The sequence below is a fragment of the Pseudochaenichthys georgianus genome, chromosome 17 (genome assembly GCF_902827115.2).
Source record: "Pseudochaenichthys georgianus chromosome 17, fPseGeo1.2, whole genome shotgun sequence".
Taxonomy (NCBI): domain Eukaryota; kingdom Metazoa; phylum Chordata; class Actinopteri; order Perciformes; family Channichthyidae; genus Pseudochaenichthys; species Pseudochaenichthys georgianus.
Genome location: NC_047519.1, coordinates 20,955,160 through 20,973,468, shown reverse-complemented (window position 1 = coordinate 20,973,468; position 18,309 = coordinate 20,955,160). Strand labels below are relative to the sequence as shown.

The following is an 18,309-nucleotide window of genomic DNA, read 5'->3' as shown; positions in this document are numbered from 1 at the left end:
TGAAATAAGAAGAAATGGTTTCTCTATGTTCAGTCTTTGTGCTAAGCTAATTAACTGGCTTCTGGTTGTATACTAGATACACATTTAGTATGGATTCGGTTAACTAAATGCCTGCCTCAAATTGAAAAAGTGTATTTCACAAAATGGCAAATTATTAACTAAAGCCCCTTGGAGAAATAACAGGTGTCACATTTCCATCATGAGTTGGATGTTTTTATTAATCACATCTACACAGAGGTCCAATCCAGGAAGTTAGACTTCTGTAACATTATGGTTTTATCTGGCCATGATCCTTTTAAATATGCATTATTGCAGCAGTATCACGGTGCACTATACAGGGGGGGGAAGAGGACCCATGTGGCGAAATAAAAGAACAAGTAATACAACTGCTTTGATCCAATTGTTCCACAAAACCCACGCCCTAGGCACTTGGTGTACTGTAGCTGTGAAATGAAAAAGCATCACTGCTTCCACTTGCCTACAACAAAAGCTTAAAGCTTCCGATCTAAACTCAAAGTCAATACAATTGTGCAATTTATCTTTTAAGCCTGTGCAAAGATTTTAAAGTGCCCATGGGGTAGGGTTAAGAGATTGATTTGGTATTGTATTATCTTGGCGTAGTTTTACAGTTTGTCCAGGTAGTTGTCGACGGAAGGTATGTTCTCTTTCAGACCTTTGCGTTTCCTAATTTCAGCAACAACCTGGAAGGGTCTGGTGGCCGGGTCGCTGGGGTCTCCTGGGAGAATCTGCCAGTGGTCAAACACACACTGAGGGAAGGCCTGGCCTCCAGTGTTGCTGCGCAGGTCAGCTGTGAATCCTGGAGGAAATGAATACAGATGCATACTTTAATTATGTAATTGTAATTAAATGGACAGCTTGTTAATTTCTGCTACTACAGGCCTCTCAATAAAAACAACAAGTAAGGGGACATTTTAAGGTAGACTGGAGAATTGTCATTGCCTTCACCCTTTCCTAGTAAGGATTTCTTCCTTGTTAATTTTCTTCTTTTATAAACAGGGCTTAAAACCTAAAACTGCATTTGAAGACAGCCTTATGAAGACAACAACAACACTGACACTCAGACAAAGGGTTACATCACCTTATCAGACAGCCATTGAAATCGACCGATAGATTGGAAACATTTTGGAAATGTTCGGTATAATGTAACTGCACAATTCAACAACATACATGACATCAGGTCTAGTTGTCTTTTGTCATTTAAGCAGGGGAATGTTACACACCAAACCTTTATATTGTGAAAAATTCTTCTCTGCCAAGAATAAGGAAATGACATGCTAAAACCAAATTATTAAATAAAGTGAATTGTTCTAAATTACACACTCACCAAAGGACTCGTTGACAGGCAGGAAGGCTTTCACAATAAACATGGGAGTGCCTATGACTTGGGATTCCTCAAACACGTGACCTCGTTTCCTGTTCAACACGCCGTAGATACCCCCGACCACCTGCTCCGGGCACTGCACGGACAAAAAGATCAGCAGTCAGACATATAATTTAAACTGGCATCCGATCGTTTTCAAGAAGAATCCTGATCATATAGCAATTCCAAAATAGTAAAGTCGTCATCAAAAATACACTCATGTGAAATTTCCTTGGAGTTGTAGACTTTGTGAGGTGCCTTTTCAGTCATGTCTTCCTGTTTGCATATCAAATGTTATGCATAGATATTGTTGGAGCCATAAAGCCACAAGTTGAATGTATCATGCAGTTCCAACATTGAACACAGGATGAAGCATTCACTGTGTGTATATACACTGAACAAAAATATAAATGCAACACTTTTGTTTTTGCTCCCATTTTTCATGAGATGAACTCAAAGATCTAAAACATTTTCTATATACACAAAATAACCATTTATCTCAAATATTGTTCACAAATCTGAAAAAATCTGTGATAGTGAGCACTTCTCCTTTGCCGAGATAATCCATCCCACCTCACAGGTGTGGCATATCAAGATGCTGATTAGACAGCATGATTATTGTACAGGTGTGCCTTAGGCTGGCCACAATAGAAGGCCAATGTGCAGTTTTATCACACAGCACAATGCCACAGATGTCGCAAGTTTTGAGGAAGCGTGTAATTGGCAATGCTGACAGCAGGAATGTCCACCAGAGCTGTTGCCCGTGAATTGAATGTTCATTTCTCTACCATAAGCCGTCTCCAAAGGCGTTTCAGAGAATTTGGCAGTACATCCAACCAGCCTCATAACCGCAGACCACGTGTAACCACACCAGCCCAGGACCTCCACATCCAGCATGTTCACCTCCAAGATCGTCTGAGACCAGCCACTCGGACAGCTGCTGCAACAATCGGTTTGCATAACCAAAGAATTTCTGCACAAACTGTCAGAAACCGTCTCAGGGAAGCTCATCTGCATGCTCGTCGTCCTCATCGGGGTCTCGACCTGACTCCGGTTCGTCGTCATAACCGACTTGAGTGGGAAAATGCTCACATTCGATGGCGTCTGGCACGTTGGAGAGGTGTTCTCTTCACGGATGAATCCCGGTTTTCACTTTTCAGCGCAGATGGCAGACAGCGTGTGTGGCGTCAATCAATCAATCAATGTTTATTTATATAGCCCAATATCACAAATGTTACATTTGTCTCAGTGGTCTTCACAGTGTGTACAGAATATCAGTATGACAATACGACACCCTCTGTCCTTAGACCCTCACATCGTACAAGGAAAAACTTCCGGAGAAAACCCACAGTTTAAAGGGAAAAATGGGAGAAACCTCAGGGAGAGCAACAGAGGAGGGATCCCTCTCCCAGGACGGACAGACGTGCAATAGATGCCGTGTGTAAATTGAAAAGATAATGCGTCGTGTGGGTGTGCGGTTTTCTGATGTCAATGTTGTGAATCGAGTGGCCCATGGTGGTGGTGGGGTTATGGTATGGGCAGGGGTATGTTATGGACGACGAACACAGGTGCATTTTATTGATGGCATTGTGAATGCACAGAGATACCGTGACGAGATCCTGAGGCCCATTGTTGTGCCATTCCTCCACGACCATCACCTCATGTTGCAGCATGATAATGCACGGCCCCATGTTGCAAGGATCTGTACACAATTCCTGGAGGCTGAAAACATCCCAGTTCTTGCATGGCCAGCATACTCACCGGACATGTCACCCATTGAGCATGTTTGGGATGCTCTGGATCGGCGTATACGACAGCGTGTTCGAGTTCCTGCCAATATCCAGCAACTTCGCACAGCCATTGAAGAGGAGTGGACCCACATTCCACAGGCCACAATCAACAACCTGATCAACTCAATGCGAAGGAGATGTGTTGCACTGCGTGAGGCAAATGGTGGTCACACCAGATACTGACTGGTTTTCGGACCCCCCCAGACCCCCCCCAATAAAGCAAAACTGAACATTTCAGAGTGGCCTTTTATTGTGGCCAGCCTAAGGCACACCTGTGCAATAATCATGCTGTCTAATCAGCATCTTGATATGCCACACCTGTGAGGTGGGATGGATTATCACGGCAAAGGAGAAGTGCTCACTATGACAGATTTTTTCAGATTTGTGAACACTATTTGAGAGAAATGGTTATTTTGTGTATATAGAATTTTTTTTAGATCTTTGAGTTCATCTCATGAAAAATGGGAGCAAAAACAAAAGTGTTGCATTTATATTTTTGTTCAGTGTATGTAACCACCAGGTGATCTGATTCAGGTGTGTGGGACAGAAGCAAACCGTTTTTGACGTCGAGAGGAGCTGTGTCAAACCTGTTTGTATTCAGCGTGACTGGCATGCATATTGAACACAAATAAATGGATCGATAGATTGAAAGATATACGACTCGTATGGACATTGTTTTATCGTCTGGAACACGCGTCTGAACAAAGTTCTCCCATCCCATAAAAAGTCACTACAGATATCAATTGTTATTTGTCACAGAAAATTGAATGTTAAAATCATTGTATAGATTTACAAAACTGATTTTTGGTCATTTACCTTTGGATGACTTTTTTTTTCTAGTTTGAAAGAATACATGTCATGGAAGCAAGTTAACCAAAATCAAAAAGTGGACCAGTGAATAAAAAAACGTTTTTTCAGATTTTCCTGTCAGGCAAGGAAAGTTTATTTATATAGCACCTTTCAACACAAGGTCATTCAAAGTGCTTCTGATTGATTTACGACGCTGTACTGACCTGTATCTCCACTTGGTATACAGGCTCCATGAGTCTTGGCTGAGCAGTGAGCTGGCAGGCGTACAGCACCCTACGAGCTGTGGGAATGATCTGTCCTCCACCGCGGTGGATGGCGTCTGCGTGCAGCGTCACGTCGTGAATGTCAAAGCGAACGGCGCGCATATTCTCCTCACATAGAGCACCCTGCATGATGAAGACAGAGACTGCTAACTTATTCTCAGGATTATAAAAGTACAGAACATTATCACCATTGCATCAGAACAGTGTACTATCTGATTACACATAACTGTTGAATTATTTTAAGTATTCAAAGTAAACAGCTGCCTACCTCTTTAGATGCCCACTGGAAACCAGCCACGACGCTGTCCTTGATCTCGTTGAGGTACTGAACGCCCTTCGTCACATCTACCAGCAGGTTGGCCCCGCTGCCATCTGGACCGAAGCACCAGATCTTCCTGGCCTCGCTCACCTCCCATTCGTACTTGTCTGTGAGGTAACGTGCACGGGCCTTGAGCTCCTGCCGGTGGGTGACCTCTCCCTTCTCGATGTCGTCAGCCAGGCCGTCGGGGAAAGGACGGGCCTTCATGAAGAGGCGATTGTGCTTGTTGGGGGACTTGGACAAACACATCTGCTCTGACTCTTCTGACACCGTCTCTCTGTAAGACACCACTGGGTCTGATTTCTGGAAGATGAAAGAAAAGGCAGCAATTGAGAGTTTGAGTGGTAGTGCAACACATAAGGAGTATTTCTGCAATAATGATTACTGTTGTTATTCTTAATTTGGGTCATATGTCCCGAGCATTGCTTTTACTTTTGTTAACTGTCTTCCAATATAGCTTACTACTGTATACACATTCACAAAGCTTTGTACAGCTTCAGTAGCTGTTACATACACTGAACTCTACACAGGGGTTTATTCATATGTAATTCATAACCTGATTTCTTCCTAAAAAGATGGCAAAAATAGATTTTATTATAGCTGTTTACAATATTTAGTGATTTTTGGGGTAATACAGAGAGACACTAATATTCCCTACTTAAAAATGTATGTCAAGAAAATGAACATGTAATTTCGAACATGGCACTATCCAATATTTAGGTATCGGTCCTAAAACAATAAGCTAATTAGTACATATAAGACACTGTCTTATATGTATATTTAAAAATACATTTCCAGAAAGCTTGTAATACAAAAACTTTTTTTTTTTTTAATATAAGCAATCAACTTGGGAACTTTCATGGTTATATCTATTAGTTGAACCTTTTTCCTCTATTCATCTGTAGCGTCTCTATTAGAAAAACGACTCTTCGTATCTCACCTTCAGAGGTATGCCAGCATGATCTTCCTCCAGGTCCTTCAGGCAGATCTCCAGGTGCAGCTCCCCCGCCCCGGCGATGATGTGCTCCCCGGACTCCTCGATGATGCACTGCACCATGGGGTCAGACTTGGCCAGACGCTTCAGTCCCTCCACCAGCTTGGGCAGGTCAGCGGGGTTCTTGGCCTCTACAGCTACTCTGACCACAGGACTCACACTGAACTTCATCACCCTCATGTTGTGGGCCTGCAGACACAACCATAAAAAGGTGTTGTTGTTATAGGAAGAATAAGGCAGACAGCAAGCAATAACAGTACATTAAGGGGGGGGAAATAAATACAGTACTTGTTCATAGGTGGTAATAGTCCCTGTTTTAATCAGGTACTGGTCTACTCCAACCAGACCCACGATGTTGCCACATGGCACATCTTCAATGGGCTCCACATAACGGCCCATCATCAGAATGGTCCTGGAGGGAAAGAAAGACAAGGTTTAAAAAGGTTTCAGATACATTTATGAAAACAGAAAATAAACATGAAATTATTTGTATTCATCCCATGTCTCTATGTATTGGTTTGCACATCAACATGCTCACCTCTGGATGGGTTTGATGAAAAGGTCTTCCTTCTTGCCAGGACTGAAGTTTGGCCCCATGATACGCACTTTCAGCCCAGTGGACACAGTGCCAGAGAACACACGGCCGAAGGCGTAGAAACGGCCCTTGTCAGTGGTTGGTACCATCTTGGAAATGTACATCATCAGAGGAGCCTTAGAGTCGCAGTTTTTAATACCTGAGAGGACAGCAGAAATATTAAGCCATAAATAAAGTATAGCCAAAATAAAGATTACAAATGAGGTTATAATTTTACAAAACCTAATCATCTGAAAACACATTATTCCACAGACCCATGGCAGCTTCGTCGTCCCCGGGCCCCTCGTAGAGCAGCTCACAGCGGTACCTCTGTGCAGTGACGGGCGAGGGCAGGTGGATGGTGATCATCTGCAGCAGGGCTTCTCCGGCCGGCAGCCAGCGACGCATCACAGCCTTTAGCAGGGGCTTCCCCTCTTTCTCCTTGTCATCAGAGTCCAGTTTGACGTCCAGCTTCTCAATTAGTTTGGCTGTCTCGTCCTTCTTGAAATTCATGATGGCATCAAAGACCTACGAGGGCAAAAAGAAGGCATTAAACTGGAGCCAAAAGTTAGCCCCTTCAATGTATCGCCTCTAAGTCATCACCCTTAAGTAGGGATGGTTTTAACGGTACTACTACTTTTATCGATACCGCTTATCGATCCGGTCCTTTAACGGTACTCTTGTTGGTTCTTTTGAGAGAAAAAAGGTAAATTAACTAAACAAATTGCAAATAAAGTGAACTTACAGAACTGTAAAAAACAAATAAAAATTATTTACTGCAAAAATACAGTGGTATAGGGCAACACAGGTGGGGCATACAGGTATGCTGCAAAAGGCCTAATGGTTCTTCTGGAGGAAGATTGAGGTTGTGGTGGAACATTACGGGACATAATGTGTTGTTGTTTAGACAAATTGCTCGTGTTACCGCCCTTACATGCTAAATTCTTATTGCACTTTTGGCAACGAGCATTGTCCACATCGAGACGGGTAAAGTTGAACCACACCTTGGAGCGCTTAGTTCTCTCCGCCATCTCTGCCGTGTTTGTGTGTGTGTTGCATGCATGTAGCAGCATAAACTGCCCCGCCCCCTCACACACAGACGGGGGAGAGAGATCTCTCGTCTGGATTGGAAAGATCGAAAATACATCAGACGCATTTTTTTGTCTTATTGCGGATTAGAAACGGAGTTGGCGAAACTAAAACTGCAATATAATGTTTGTGTAGCAATAATACATATGACATATATTTTTTAAATGTCTCCAGTACCGACAGATAATGTCGGAGCTTAATGGTACCACTGTCTTTAATATGCGCTGCGTTCAGCCTAATCATATAGTGTTCTCCAGATTGTATGCAATTGCCGTCTACCACAACATATTTTTGATGGAACCACTACAAGGTGCCAAGGATCTAAATGTTTAATTCCTACACGTAGAAGCTTGAAATTCATTTTGAACAATACAGAGATATATGAAGGTCTTAAGAACAATTAAGGCCTGACTTGGTAAACATTAACATAATTATTTTTGGTTTGTATCACTTATTTTCTCTCCATTCACCTTAAAGATGGGGTCCAAAATGAGCTGGCAGAAGGTGCGAGGAAGTTTCTGGCCATCAGGACCGGTTGAAGACTTACTGAACTTGCCGGCATTTGGGTCAAAATATCTGTGCACAAATTATCGCACAACATCATGACAATCACATGATTGACATCTAGCTCATAATCCTGTTTTTATTGTGTATATGTAGGGGGGAGTGAAGCAGGTAGGTTATTATTGTGAAATGAACCACAACAAGGTGAAGCAGAATCATCCTGAAGGTTATTTAATGCACATTATCCTGCTTATTACACGGCTACTGATGAAATCAATCCCAAAATTAATATTTGGATTTAAATTTGGATTATTGATTCCGCTAAGAGTCCGCTTGCTGTGTTTGGAGATAAAGCCGCATCCATAGCAACGACGGCTGCCATAATTTACTTATCAGATTTGAATATTTAACAAAGCCGTGTAAAAAATGCCAGTCATCGTGAGGATTTCTTGGTGTTGACCACCAGTGGAAAATGTAGGTTTGACTGCTGACTTTTGGTGGTTTTAAAGGTCACCTATTATGCAAAATCCACTTTTTCATGTCTTTTCTACATCAACATGTGTCCCCTCTGCGTAAAGAGACGCTGAAAGTTTCAGTAAGAAAGATTCCCTCTCTTTTTTTCCTTATCCATTTATATAAAAACCTGTCTGAAAATGAGCTGATCAGATTTTGGCCACTTTATGATGTCATAATGATTTTTTGGCTTGTGTAACCATTAGCCAATAACCAACCAAGGTAACACCCGTCCCACCTTATCACCTGAGGCCATGTCCACACGGAGACGAAAACGAACCGAGATCGATATAAAAAAAGTCTTACGTCAACACTGAATCGGCACAAGAAACGTGTCCGTCCACACGAGACCGCTCGACCCGCTGGAGACGCTGTAGTACATATGCCGGGCCTGTAAGTGGCGCTGTACTTCCGCCAGAAAATACACCAAAAGCAGAAAATAAGACCCCCGAGCATGGTTGCCACGGTTGCCCTTCTGGTTATTCTCCACGGTGGATTTAGTGGAGAACTACATGTCCACTTGTTGCTGATGGTTGTGGTAGAGGAGCTGTAGATTTTGCACTAACATCTGTAGCATGTTCAGTAGCGTCTGGAGCATGAACGCAACCCTGTGATCCGCCATTGTTGTTGTTGGCGAAACGCATCAGCAATGATGCGGGTGACGCAGGGGTGAGCAGGAGAGGTGGGGAGAGGCGGGGCTATGATCGTTTAGGACGTACACACGGTGCCGCAAGCGTTACGTTACCAGACCTTCCCACTTTGGGATGCGTTATCGTTTGAGGGCTCCGTTTCCGCGGTTCCGTTACGGCCTCGTGTGGACGAACCGTCCATACGATAAAGAACTATAGCGGATAACACCCGTTTTACTCCGTGTGGACGGGCCTGAATCTCCTCCTAGAGCACCATTGTGTTCTTTTTAACGAAATATCTTGCAGAGGAGTTGGTGAGTGGCTCCTTATTTTCATCTAAAGCAAAAGACAGAGAATCAGCACTTTTGAAAAAGGGCTGAAACAGAGGGGTTTATGGGATGCTACAATGCATGATCTGTTTGGCATTTCGAGCCAAACACTTCAGAGACATGTTTTGTATATATCTTAGAACTATAATATATTGATGAAAAACAGTATAATAGGGGACCTTTAAATATCTTGATGTAGATGTGTACTTCAGGGTGTGGGGGTGTATACAGTGACAGCACTGTCGGGTGTGGTGCAACACCTCTGTTTTTCAAAATGGTGTCAGATTACTATGTGGAACATATTTCTGTCTGGATATGTTTATCATCATATGTACCTGTCTCCCCACAGTTTCTTCATCATGTCTTCCACTTTCTTACACCTCTCTGCTGGTCCCAGCTCTGCGGATCCTTTTGCTGTGAACTTAGCCACATACATCTCAGCAAACTGCTTCAAGGTGAAAGCCCAGCCATGGAGGCCAGAGCCAAACCCGACTGTGCCAACAATGGGGTCAATCTGAGGGGGAAAAAGTCCATTATTCTGGGAAATTACAGCTTTAGGAATTGAAATGCAACCTCTCCCAGCTATTGTAGCATATATTTGTGTCTGAGTGGTGTTGGAGCATCACCATGATGTTCCCCATGGGCCCGCTCTCATCCTCTCCATAGGTGGAGATAATGACGTTGACGTTCTCCACGATGCGCTGAAAGGTCTGGAAGAGCGCATCTGGCTCCAGCTGCAGCTCAAGTAGGGCCCGGTCCATCTTGTTCATCATCAGAACCGGTTTGATGCGCTCAGCGATGGCCTGCCGCAGTACAGTTTCTGTCTGAACACACACACCTGTCAGAGGAAATTAACAGGTCAGACTGGTTGAAAACATGGGAGGGTGTGTTTAGGCCTGTGACAGTTATTATGTGATTAAGTTGTACTGCAGTTATAGTACAAAAGATTGATGTTATCAGCGTCTTGACAGATAACGCCATTCGGAAAGACATGTAAGGACAACTTTATAATCTTTCTGCACGTGGGATTCTATTGCAACAAAATCATGGTAGGATTCGGAATCAATAAATGTGACACATTACATTTGCAACAAGTCCTATGTGTGTTTGTGTGTAGGATGTGAAGGCGAGGGTGTGAGTCATCATTACCTGAGACACAGTCCACCACTACCAGGGCTCCATCGGTGACCCTGAGGGCAGCCGTGACCTCAGAGGAGAAGTCTACGTGACCAGGAGAGTCGATCAGGTTGATGAGGAAGCCGTTCCCGTCCACGTTCTGCTTGATAAACGCCAGGTCGCTATCGGCAAGCTCGTAGTACATAGAGATGGCCCTGAAAAACAGATGGAGGAAAAGGTTGGGAACATGTTCACCTTTTGCTATTACTGAGCCTAACCCTAACCCTAGAAGTCAATTAAACTAAGTTCAAACTGAATGTCATCACAATACTGCACAGGCAGATATGCTGAGTGGAGACGTTCCAGTTACTCCAAGTACTTCAAACTGGCTTTACTGGAAGGATTTCAGTAAATATGATTTAATATATGAATCAATGCCAGTGCAGGTGCATTTACTGCAATCAAACCGAAACCGGGATTTTATAAGATTTAGACTTGGGAGTTCACTTACTGTAGTAAAGACATTCACACAGTTCTCACCACCAGTGAAAGGTAACACAAGAATACAAAGGTGTTTCCTAACTTCTCTAAATCACATACGTTGATTTGATGGTGATGCAGCGCTCCTGCTCGTCTTTGCGTGTGTCTGTGAAGCGGGTCTCTCCGGCTCGGGATGAAGAAATGATCCCAGCCTTGGACACCAAGGAGTCGGTCAGAGTGGACTTCCCATGATCCACATGGGCAATCACAGACATGTTCCTGATGTTGGACTTCTTGTCCATGATGGAACGAATCTGATCTGTGGTGAAGTTCACCTGGTGGAGGTTGAGAGTGAAGGATTACATTCATCCATTTAGCAGAGGTTCATTTTATTTGTCATTTAATATGTATGTATGTGCACTACTAGATCTCTGCAGCTGTTCCAAGTAGAGTTATAAAAAGAAAGACATGTTTGAAACTAAATCCAAAACCCTGAACAGGAGAAAAGGTGTGGGCCAGGCCCTGCCTAAAGACTTAACCTTCTGGTTCTTAAAGGGCACCTATTATGCAAAATCCACTTTTTCATGTCTTTTCTACATCAACATGTGTCCCCTCTGTGTAAAGAGATTCTGAAAGTTTCAGGAAAAAAGATTCGCTCACTTTTTGTTCTGATCCATTTATATAAAAACCTGTCAGAGGGGCGTGGGGAGTGGCTCCTTATTTTTAATCTAAACTAGTAACAGACACAGAATCAGCACTTCTGAAACAGGGCTGAAACAGAGGGGTTTATGGGATGCTACAATGGATGATCTGTTTGGTATTTTGAGCCAAACACTTCAGAGACATGTTTTGTATATATCTGAGACCTATAATATATTGATGAAACACAGTATAATAGGGGATATTTAATTATCAGCAACGACTGAGTCAACTATTTCACAATCACGATAAAACATGATGTCTTTACTTCAAATCTTAAGTTTCCCTCAAATTATTCATGCTAAGGTGAAAAGTACATGCGGAATGTTGTCTTTAACTGACCAATTAAAGATAGGGTAGGTAAGAATGGAGAAACCAGCTAGAGTGCGCTCAAATTTGAAAGTACACAACTGAAAAAAATCTGTCCCTTCCTTCAGATTTCCTTACAGAGCCCCTCCTCCAACACACAAGAACGTGCACATGACCAATGAGGGCACGAGATAAGTTTGTGCACGAGATGGAAGGCTGACAGGCAGGTAGGCCATCCAATTATCTGAGCCGGGCGGCTCAGATAATTGGTCATGCTTTTTACAGCGCCACGGCTTCCACAGATGAAATATTTGTATATATTTATTGTCAAAGCATTTAATGTATTCATTGCTATCGGGATGTTAAGAGAATTCCATGGAATATAACAAAAAGTGTTTCTTAAGTGAATTAACTACCCTACCTTAAAACAATAAATGTTGCTGATGCATTATCTGAGATCACAAAAAGTCAGGCATACAATTCCGTAATAAAATGGATGAAGGCCTATGTAAAAGTTAAGTTTACGGCAATGTTTTAAGATGATAAAGACTTTTTTAAGATATGTTGATAACACAGTGTGTCAGGGAACGATAAACATTGCCACTATAGGCCTATGTAGCCCTCAGTATGAATAATTTAAAGCATAAGGGCAATTTTACTTAATGTCTTTAAATGTTAAAGGCATTTAGCCACATAAAATATAAGCTCTGGGATGCCCGGACATTCAAAGGCTGTTATAACATTTAGTAATTGAATACGCTATAACAAATCCCCCATCCTCCAATAGAATACATTCTCTGCAGCTCTATTTGTGACGTACTTTATAATTGGTTTTGTCGTCAGTTGGAGAGTTATTAGGCAATAGCTTGTAATCGCATCTAAGAACAACTTTATTCAACACATTCGTATACGACATGTGTCCTCATGTGTCTTGTTTCTCACAGTTTGTAAACACATGATATTTGTGTTGTCATGCTACTGCAGCAGCTTGATATTTAAAGAATTTGCTAGATCGTCACAGCGGGCCGTGCGTCCAGGCCACAGACCGCGCTGCTGTCAGCTGCGTAGGTGATAACAGAGCCTTCACCTGACCACATATCACCGCTAAAGCTTCGACATCAATACCACAGACACCTGACAGCCTCTATTGCAGCTCGTTGCACCGAAACTATAAGGCTTTAACTTTTTATAAAGAATGTACGCAACGCTTTTCACATGCGAAAAATAGATACAAAATCATCGGCGCATGTAAGCCCAGTATCAACTCACCATTTTGCCTGCAGAGTGCAGACAGTTGGTCTTTGAGTTTACAGATGTATTCCTGTCTCGGAGGACAGGCAGTCCCGGTGGTGACAGAAGAGACGCTGCTACTTCTGCGGATGTCGAGTTGTGGTGCAGATGCTGCAACAGCAGGGGGCGCTGCGGCTCAACAACAGCCGGGACACCTTTCCATGGATGCTTGTCAGCTGCTGCGAGAAGGGTCCAGCTGCAGCCGCAGCCAGACGGTACAAAATACGGCCCCTACAAAATACGACCACTTGTACGCGACACTAACCCTAACCTAAATAGTATATACATATCTAAAACGACAAGACGTTAACTACCTGTGTTTTGGGCGCGCTCTCTTCTGATCATATTTTGATGTTCAACTTCCTGCAGGTTCCTTTTCCACGGGCTTGCTGCAGCTGGGTATTATTGGCTGCTGCACTGAGGATACTGGATAGGGTTATGTTTATCCATTTCTGTGTGAGAAAGAATGCATTTTATGTTTTTGTTATTTTGTGTCCAAGTATTTTAATCATGGGGCCCTATAAAACCAAGAAGTTTCCTTTCATTAGTCAAAAGGCAGTTTTTAGTCACCAGTACTGTCAAGAAACATCATTTTAGATGTTAGACTACTAGCGTATTTACTTTCTAAATGTTAATGTATACATTTTTTATGGTAAAAACGTGTTTTTTGTTATATATATTTTGAAGTAATTTGTTATCATTGAGGCATCGAATGTATGTAGGCTATACATGCATTGCACATACAATACATATTGCCCAAAATCACAAACGTGCCTATTGTAATGGTGTGTTTATGTTCATTATTTGATTGGGTAAGTCTCAGTTATCAGTTTTAACCAATTACTTGATCTTCAGAAATGTGAGTTTGAATAAAAAAAAATCTAAACAGTGCATTAAGAGCATATTGTTATAGTTGGAGGGGATGTTCACGTACAATGATTTATCCAGGCAAATTCCTAATTGCTAAAATGCTGATAGATTTATTGTTATTTGGTTGTATTTCCTACTTTTTCATGCTTAATATTGCTGCAGGTCAGATGGTGAATATAATCCTAGTTCAACCATCACCTTGGTTCATGTGACAGGAGTAAATGGGGGACTAGTTGTAGTAACACTATTGCTATTGGGTTTGTCATTGGCTTTAATAAAAAGGGTAAGCAGTTTTTATTTCCCTTTGGAAAATGTGGTTCCTCGTGGACACAGCAGTGTTTGTACTGATTCAGGATGTTGTAGTTTCTACCAGCTGAGGGCAGAACAGGACAACACATCTCAGGCTGGTTGAGAGAGTCTAAAATGGGACTTCAACTGGGAAAAAATATGTTCTATGTATAAGAACAGGCACATGTCTGTTTGCAGAGGGTAATGGAATGCTTCCTGTTAACCCCCAGTGGACAGAAAATGCTCGGAGGATAAATGCACAACAAGCAAGTTTTTTTTACAACCATAGACAAATCTTTATAAAACCTGTAGAAAAAGAAAACACCAAAAGTACTTCACAAGTATGTGATGTACCTTGTAATGGGTGTGTCACCCTTCCTTTTAAAAAAAAAAAAAGGGAGAGGAGAGCGTGACTGTTTTTTGGTGAGTCACATACAGAAATGTCATAAATCTATCCTTTCCTTTTCTCAATGGATATCATCCTTCCATGACCTACTAATTTCAGAGCTGTCAATCGCTTCTGCTAATAAGGCTAACGGGGAAACATTAGAGGCTATTCAAAGAGCTGCTGATCGGGTAATATCATTCATGTAAATGATGATTGTACATATACGCACACCTTGGTGCAATTGTGGTTTATTAGGAGTTAATCGGAATTCAGCTTAAACAGATGAAATGTTATGTGAAAAAAAAAAGAAAGAAAAAAAGGAATGAATGTATTTTATGTGGATAAATTGTTATGCTATAATATATATATATATATATATATAGATGAACTCAGACGATTGCTAAAAAACATCAGGTAGGATTTTCTGTGAAATGGCAAGATGGGTGGGAAGAGGGGGGGACGGGGTGGCATGGGATTCCATATATATATATATATATTTTTTTCTTTCTGTATTGTCTATATCATTTGTATCTGGATAAGTCCCTTTTGTGAGGGCAAAAAAAAAAAAAAAAAAAAAAGTTGGTCACAAAAAAAAAAATCTATCCTTTCCCTAAATATTAAATACATTTAAGTTATGAGTGAATGTAACTTGACCATCAGTCAGTCACGTGCATCCGAATACACCACATTCATAATGATACAGTATGATATTGTGAAGCTGACCGTTGAGCGGCCCAGACCAAGCAAGGAGGCAGAGGCAGAACGTCCAAAAATATAACCCGACGTGGGCATTTATTAAAAACATGGGCACAAAGTTCACAGCTTCAATCCTGCTGTTCTCCCTGCACACATCCTGCCGCCACAAGGATCTCACACACACACCCAGCCCCCTCAACAGACAGGGAAACAGAGCCTAAATACACACACTCCAATCAGCACAACAAGACACAGGTGAGGGGGGAGGAGACAACACAGGACACCAGGTGCACACAATCATCAGCCACAGACAACATATACTGTGCAATCACGCCAACAAAGCGCCACATTACCCGGCCCGAAGCCGTCAGTCCATAGTGACGAAGCCACCTTCTTCACATTTCCTTCCCCTTCTCCCCAGGAAGCACAGCGTCCGTACAGTCCCGGCTTTGGGACAACCAGTCAGCCACCCGGTTTCAACGCCGCCTCCTCCGCCTGCAAACGCTGCTCCTCCTGCTTGTCTCCCGTCTCCTCCTGCTTGTCTCTCGCTGCCACAACAGCTGTGGCCCCCTGGTCCGTTCCAGGCACAGCCACCCCCAGCCGCGGTTCCTCTCCTTGGTCCCTCTTCTTCCTTCTCGCAATTTTCACCTCCCCACTTGGTCAAACCCACTTCTGACACCAAATGTGAAGCTGACCGTTGAGCGGCCCAGACCAAGCAAGGAGGCAGAGGCAGAACGTCCAAAAATATAACCCGACGTGGGCATTTATTAAAAACATGGGCACAAAGTTCACAGCTTCAATCCTGCTGTTCTCTTTGTCCACATCCTGCAGCCACAAGGATTTCACACACACACACCCAGCCCCCTCAACAGACAGGGAAACAGAGCCTAAATACACACACTCCAATCAGCACAACAAGACACAGGTGAGGGGGGAGGAGACAACACAGGACACCAGGTGCACACAATCATCAGCCACAGACAACATATACTGTGCAATCACGCCAACAAAGCGCCACATTACCCGGCCCGAAGCCGTCAGTCCATCTGAAGTCACCTTCGTCACAGATATCATCAGCAATCTGCAATAACACAGCAATTATCTGTACCTATGCTGTAACCTATTACTGATATCCAGAGATGTGCTTCTTAGATAATATCTGCATGTACTTTGAAACTCTATAATCTAAGATAGAACAACAATAAAGATAGCAGAGCTCCGCTGCCATGCAATTATGCTTATTACAATATACTGACTATCTGCCATAGATAAGTGGATATAATGCAACAAATGCACATAAGGTAAGGGCTAGAAACACTGAGGAAGATCACAAAGGGTTTGTAATGGGGACGCAGTGTATGCATTATTTCTGTTTCTGATCCTTCTGGCTTGTACCCTCATGAAACCATAATGCACAGGCTCCAAGCAAATTCACTTTGCTGACTTTGAACCTTTTCCTTATATATTAAAAACATATATATGATTTCTTTTAACAGTTTAGAGATTCTCAAATTGTATTTTTGTTCACCAAAAACCCTGAGCTGTCACCACAAAGTGTTGAAATCCCTTCAGAGCAGCTTCAGATAGTTAGATTTATCCACAGAATACACTAAAACATCAACATCAGAAAATATAAGAAATAAATATGTTTTTTTCATCTTTACAGTTTATGCAGAGAATGACTGGGGTTTTCGCAGTATAAAACCAGGCTTGAATCTGACCTGTTTGTTTTTGTGTGGTACGTCCTATTTTGGCTTCCTAAAAATGATGTGAAAAGTTTAAATGAAATAGTGGTGGACAAGAATCCAAAGAAAATCAAAAGAAAATATATAATGACTGTTTCCTTCAGATGATTTATTTTAACATAAATTAGGAGGGAGAAAATAAAATGAATTTTCTTATTTATTTATTTGATGGTTTGAGCAACAAGATTTTCCTGTAGAAGTGTTACAACACAACACAGTGGTAAGAGGGATGGAAGGACTGTGTTGATGAAAGTCATTCTCAAAACAAGACGACAAACCATTGATTATAGTTATTCTGTGCTGAAGGAGGTATAACAGCTCCGCCATTCAACACTTCTTCCCCAGTGTGAAAATGGTTATTTATTTGTGCGTGCATGTTCATCTTGTGTTACTGCTTGGTGAACATATTACGTAAGGTCTGCCCTTTATAGTGAGTATTCTTCAAAATAGTACAAAATAGATGTCCCTAATTATGGCAATAAAGATAAGAAACTGTGAGGCACGGTGAGGTCATTCTGCAACATCGTTCATCAACATTGGTAATAGATGGAACGGCACAGTGTTCTTTTACAAATACATTAAAAAAAACTGTGAAGATTGTCTAGAAGGACCACTTCGACCATTATGGAGGAAATTGAAATTGAATTCAGTAAAAGTTTGGCAGACTCAGTTAGAAGTGTGGGAGGATAGTTTCCCAAAATGTTATTGATTTTGTCCCTTTACAACAAGGTTCATTGGTTCATTGGCAAACTAAATTAATGACAATGGAACCCTACAAACATTGAAATCAAACCACTTTTTTCAACCTCAGACTGCAGCTATATCACAGGGTACACCAACATCAAATCCAATAGACCTGGTCTTTCTGCTGATAGTGACAGATGAGAGTTAAAGTGTGACTCCCTCCATCCTTTGAAGCCAATAAAAGAGATTATCTCAAAAGAAAATACCCTGCCCAACATCAAATTAATGTGAAACCACACAGGGAATCAAACCCTTATCTTGATGACATCAAAGGTCACTCTCTGCTACCTGTGAGCAACTGTGAGTAATGCATCTGTCAGCCAGTCTTCCTTTTGTGGCAATTGGCTCTCTCAGTTGACTGCTAAGCAGCTGATTGGACAGTGATCGGCTGGGTCTGGGGAATACAGTTGTGTGATAAGACCTTTCGACTTTGTCCCTTGCAAAAGTCTCAGACATTCTTACTAGATGTCAAAGACCCATTGAGGAACG

The 18,309-nt window shown here is 42.1% G+C and overlaps 1 protein-coding gene across 1 annotated transcript; it reads right to left on the bottom strand.

Annotated features, from left to right (window-relative positions):
- Positions 1-199: 199 nt before the first annotated feature.
- LOC117462337 (elongation factor 2b) lies at positions 200-13,241 on the bottom strand. The gene is made up of 14 exons (XM_034104523.2): positions 13,069-13,241; positions 10,912-11,126; positions 10,345-10,526; positions 9,822-10,033; positions 9,531-9,709; positions 7,691-7,796; positions 6,407-6,659; positions 6,096-6,291; positions 5,846-5,969; positions 5,504-5,746; positions 4,513-4,866; positions 4,185-4,367; positions 1,346-1,478; positions 200-817 (listed from the first exon to the last, which is right to left on the bottom strand). Exons 1-14 carry the CDS (start codon positions 13,069-13,071, stop codon positions 624-626), a joined length of 2,577 nt encoding a protein of 858 aa, XP_033960414.1. The 5' UTR covers positions 13,072-13,241; the 3' UTR covers positions 200-623.
- Between the last annotated feature and the right edge of the window lie 5,068 nt (positions 13,242-18,309).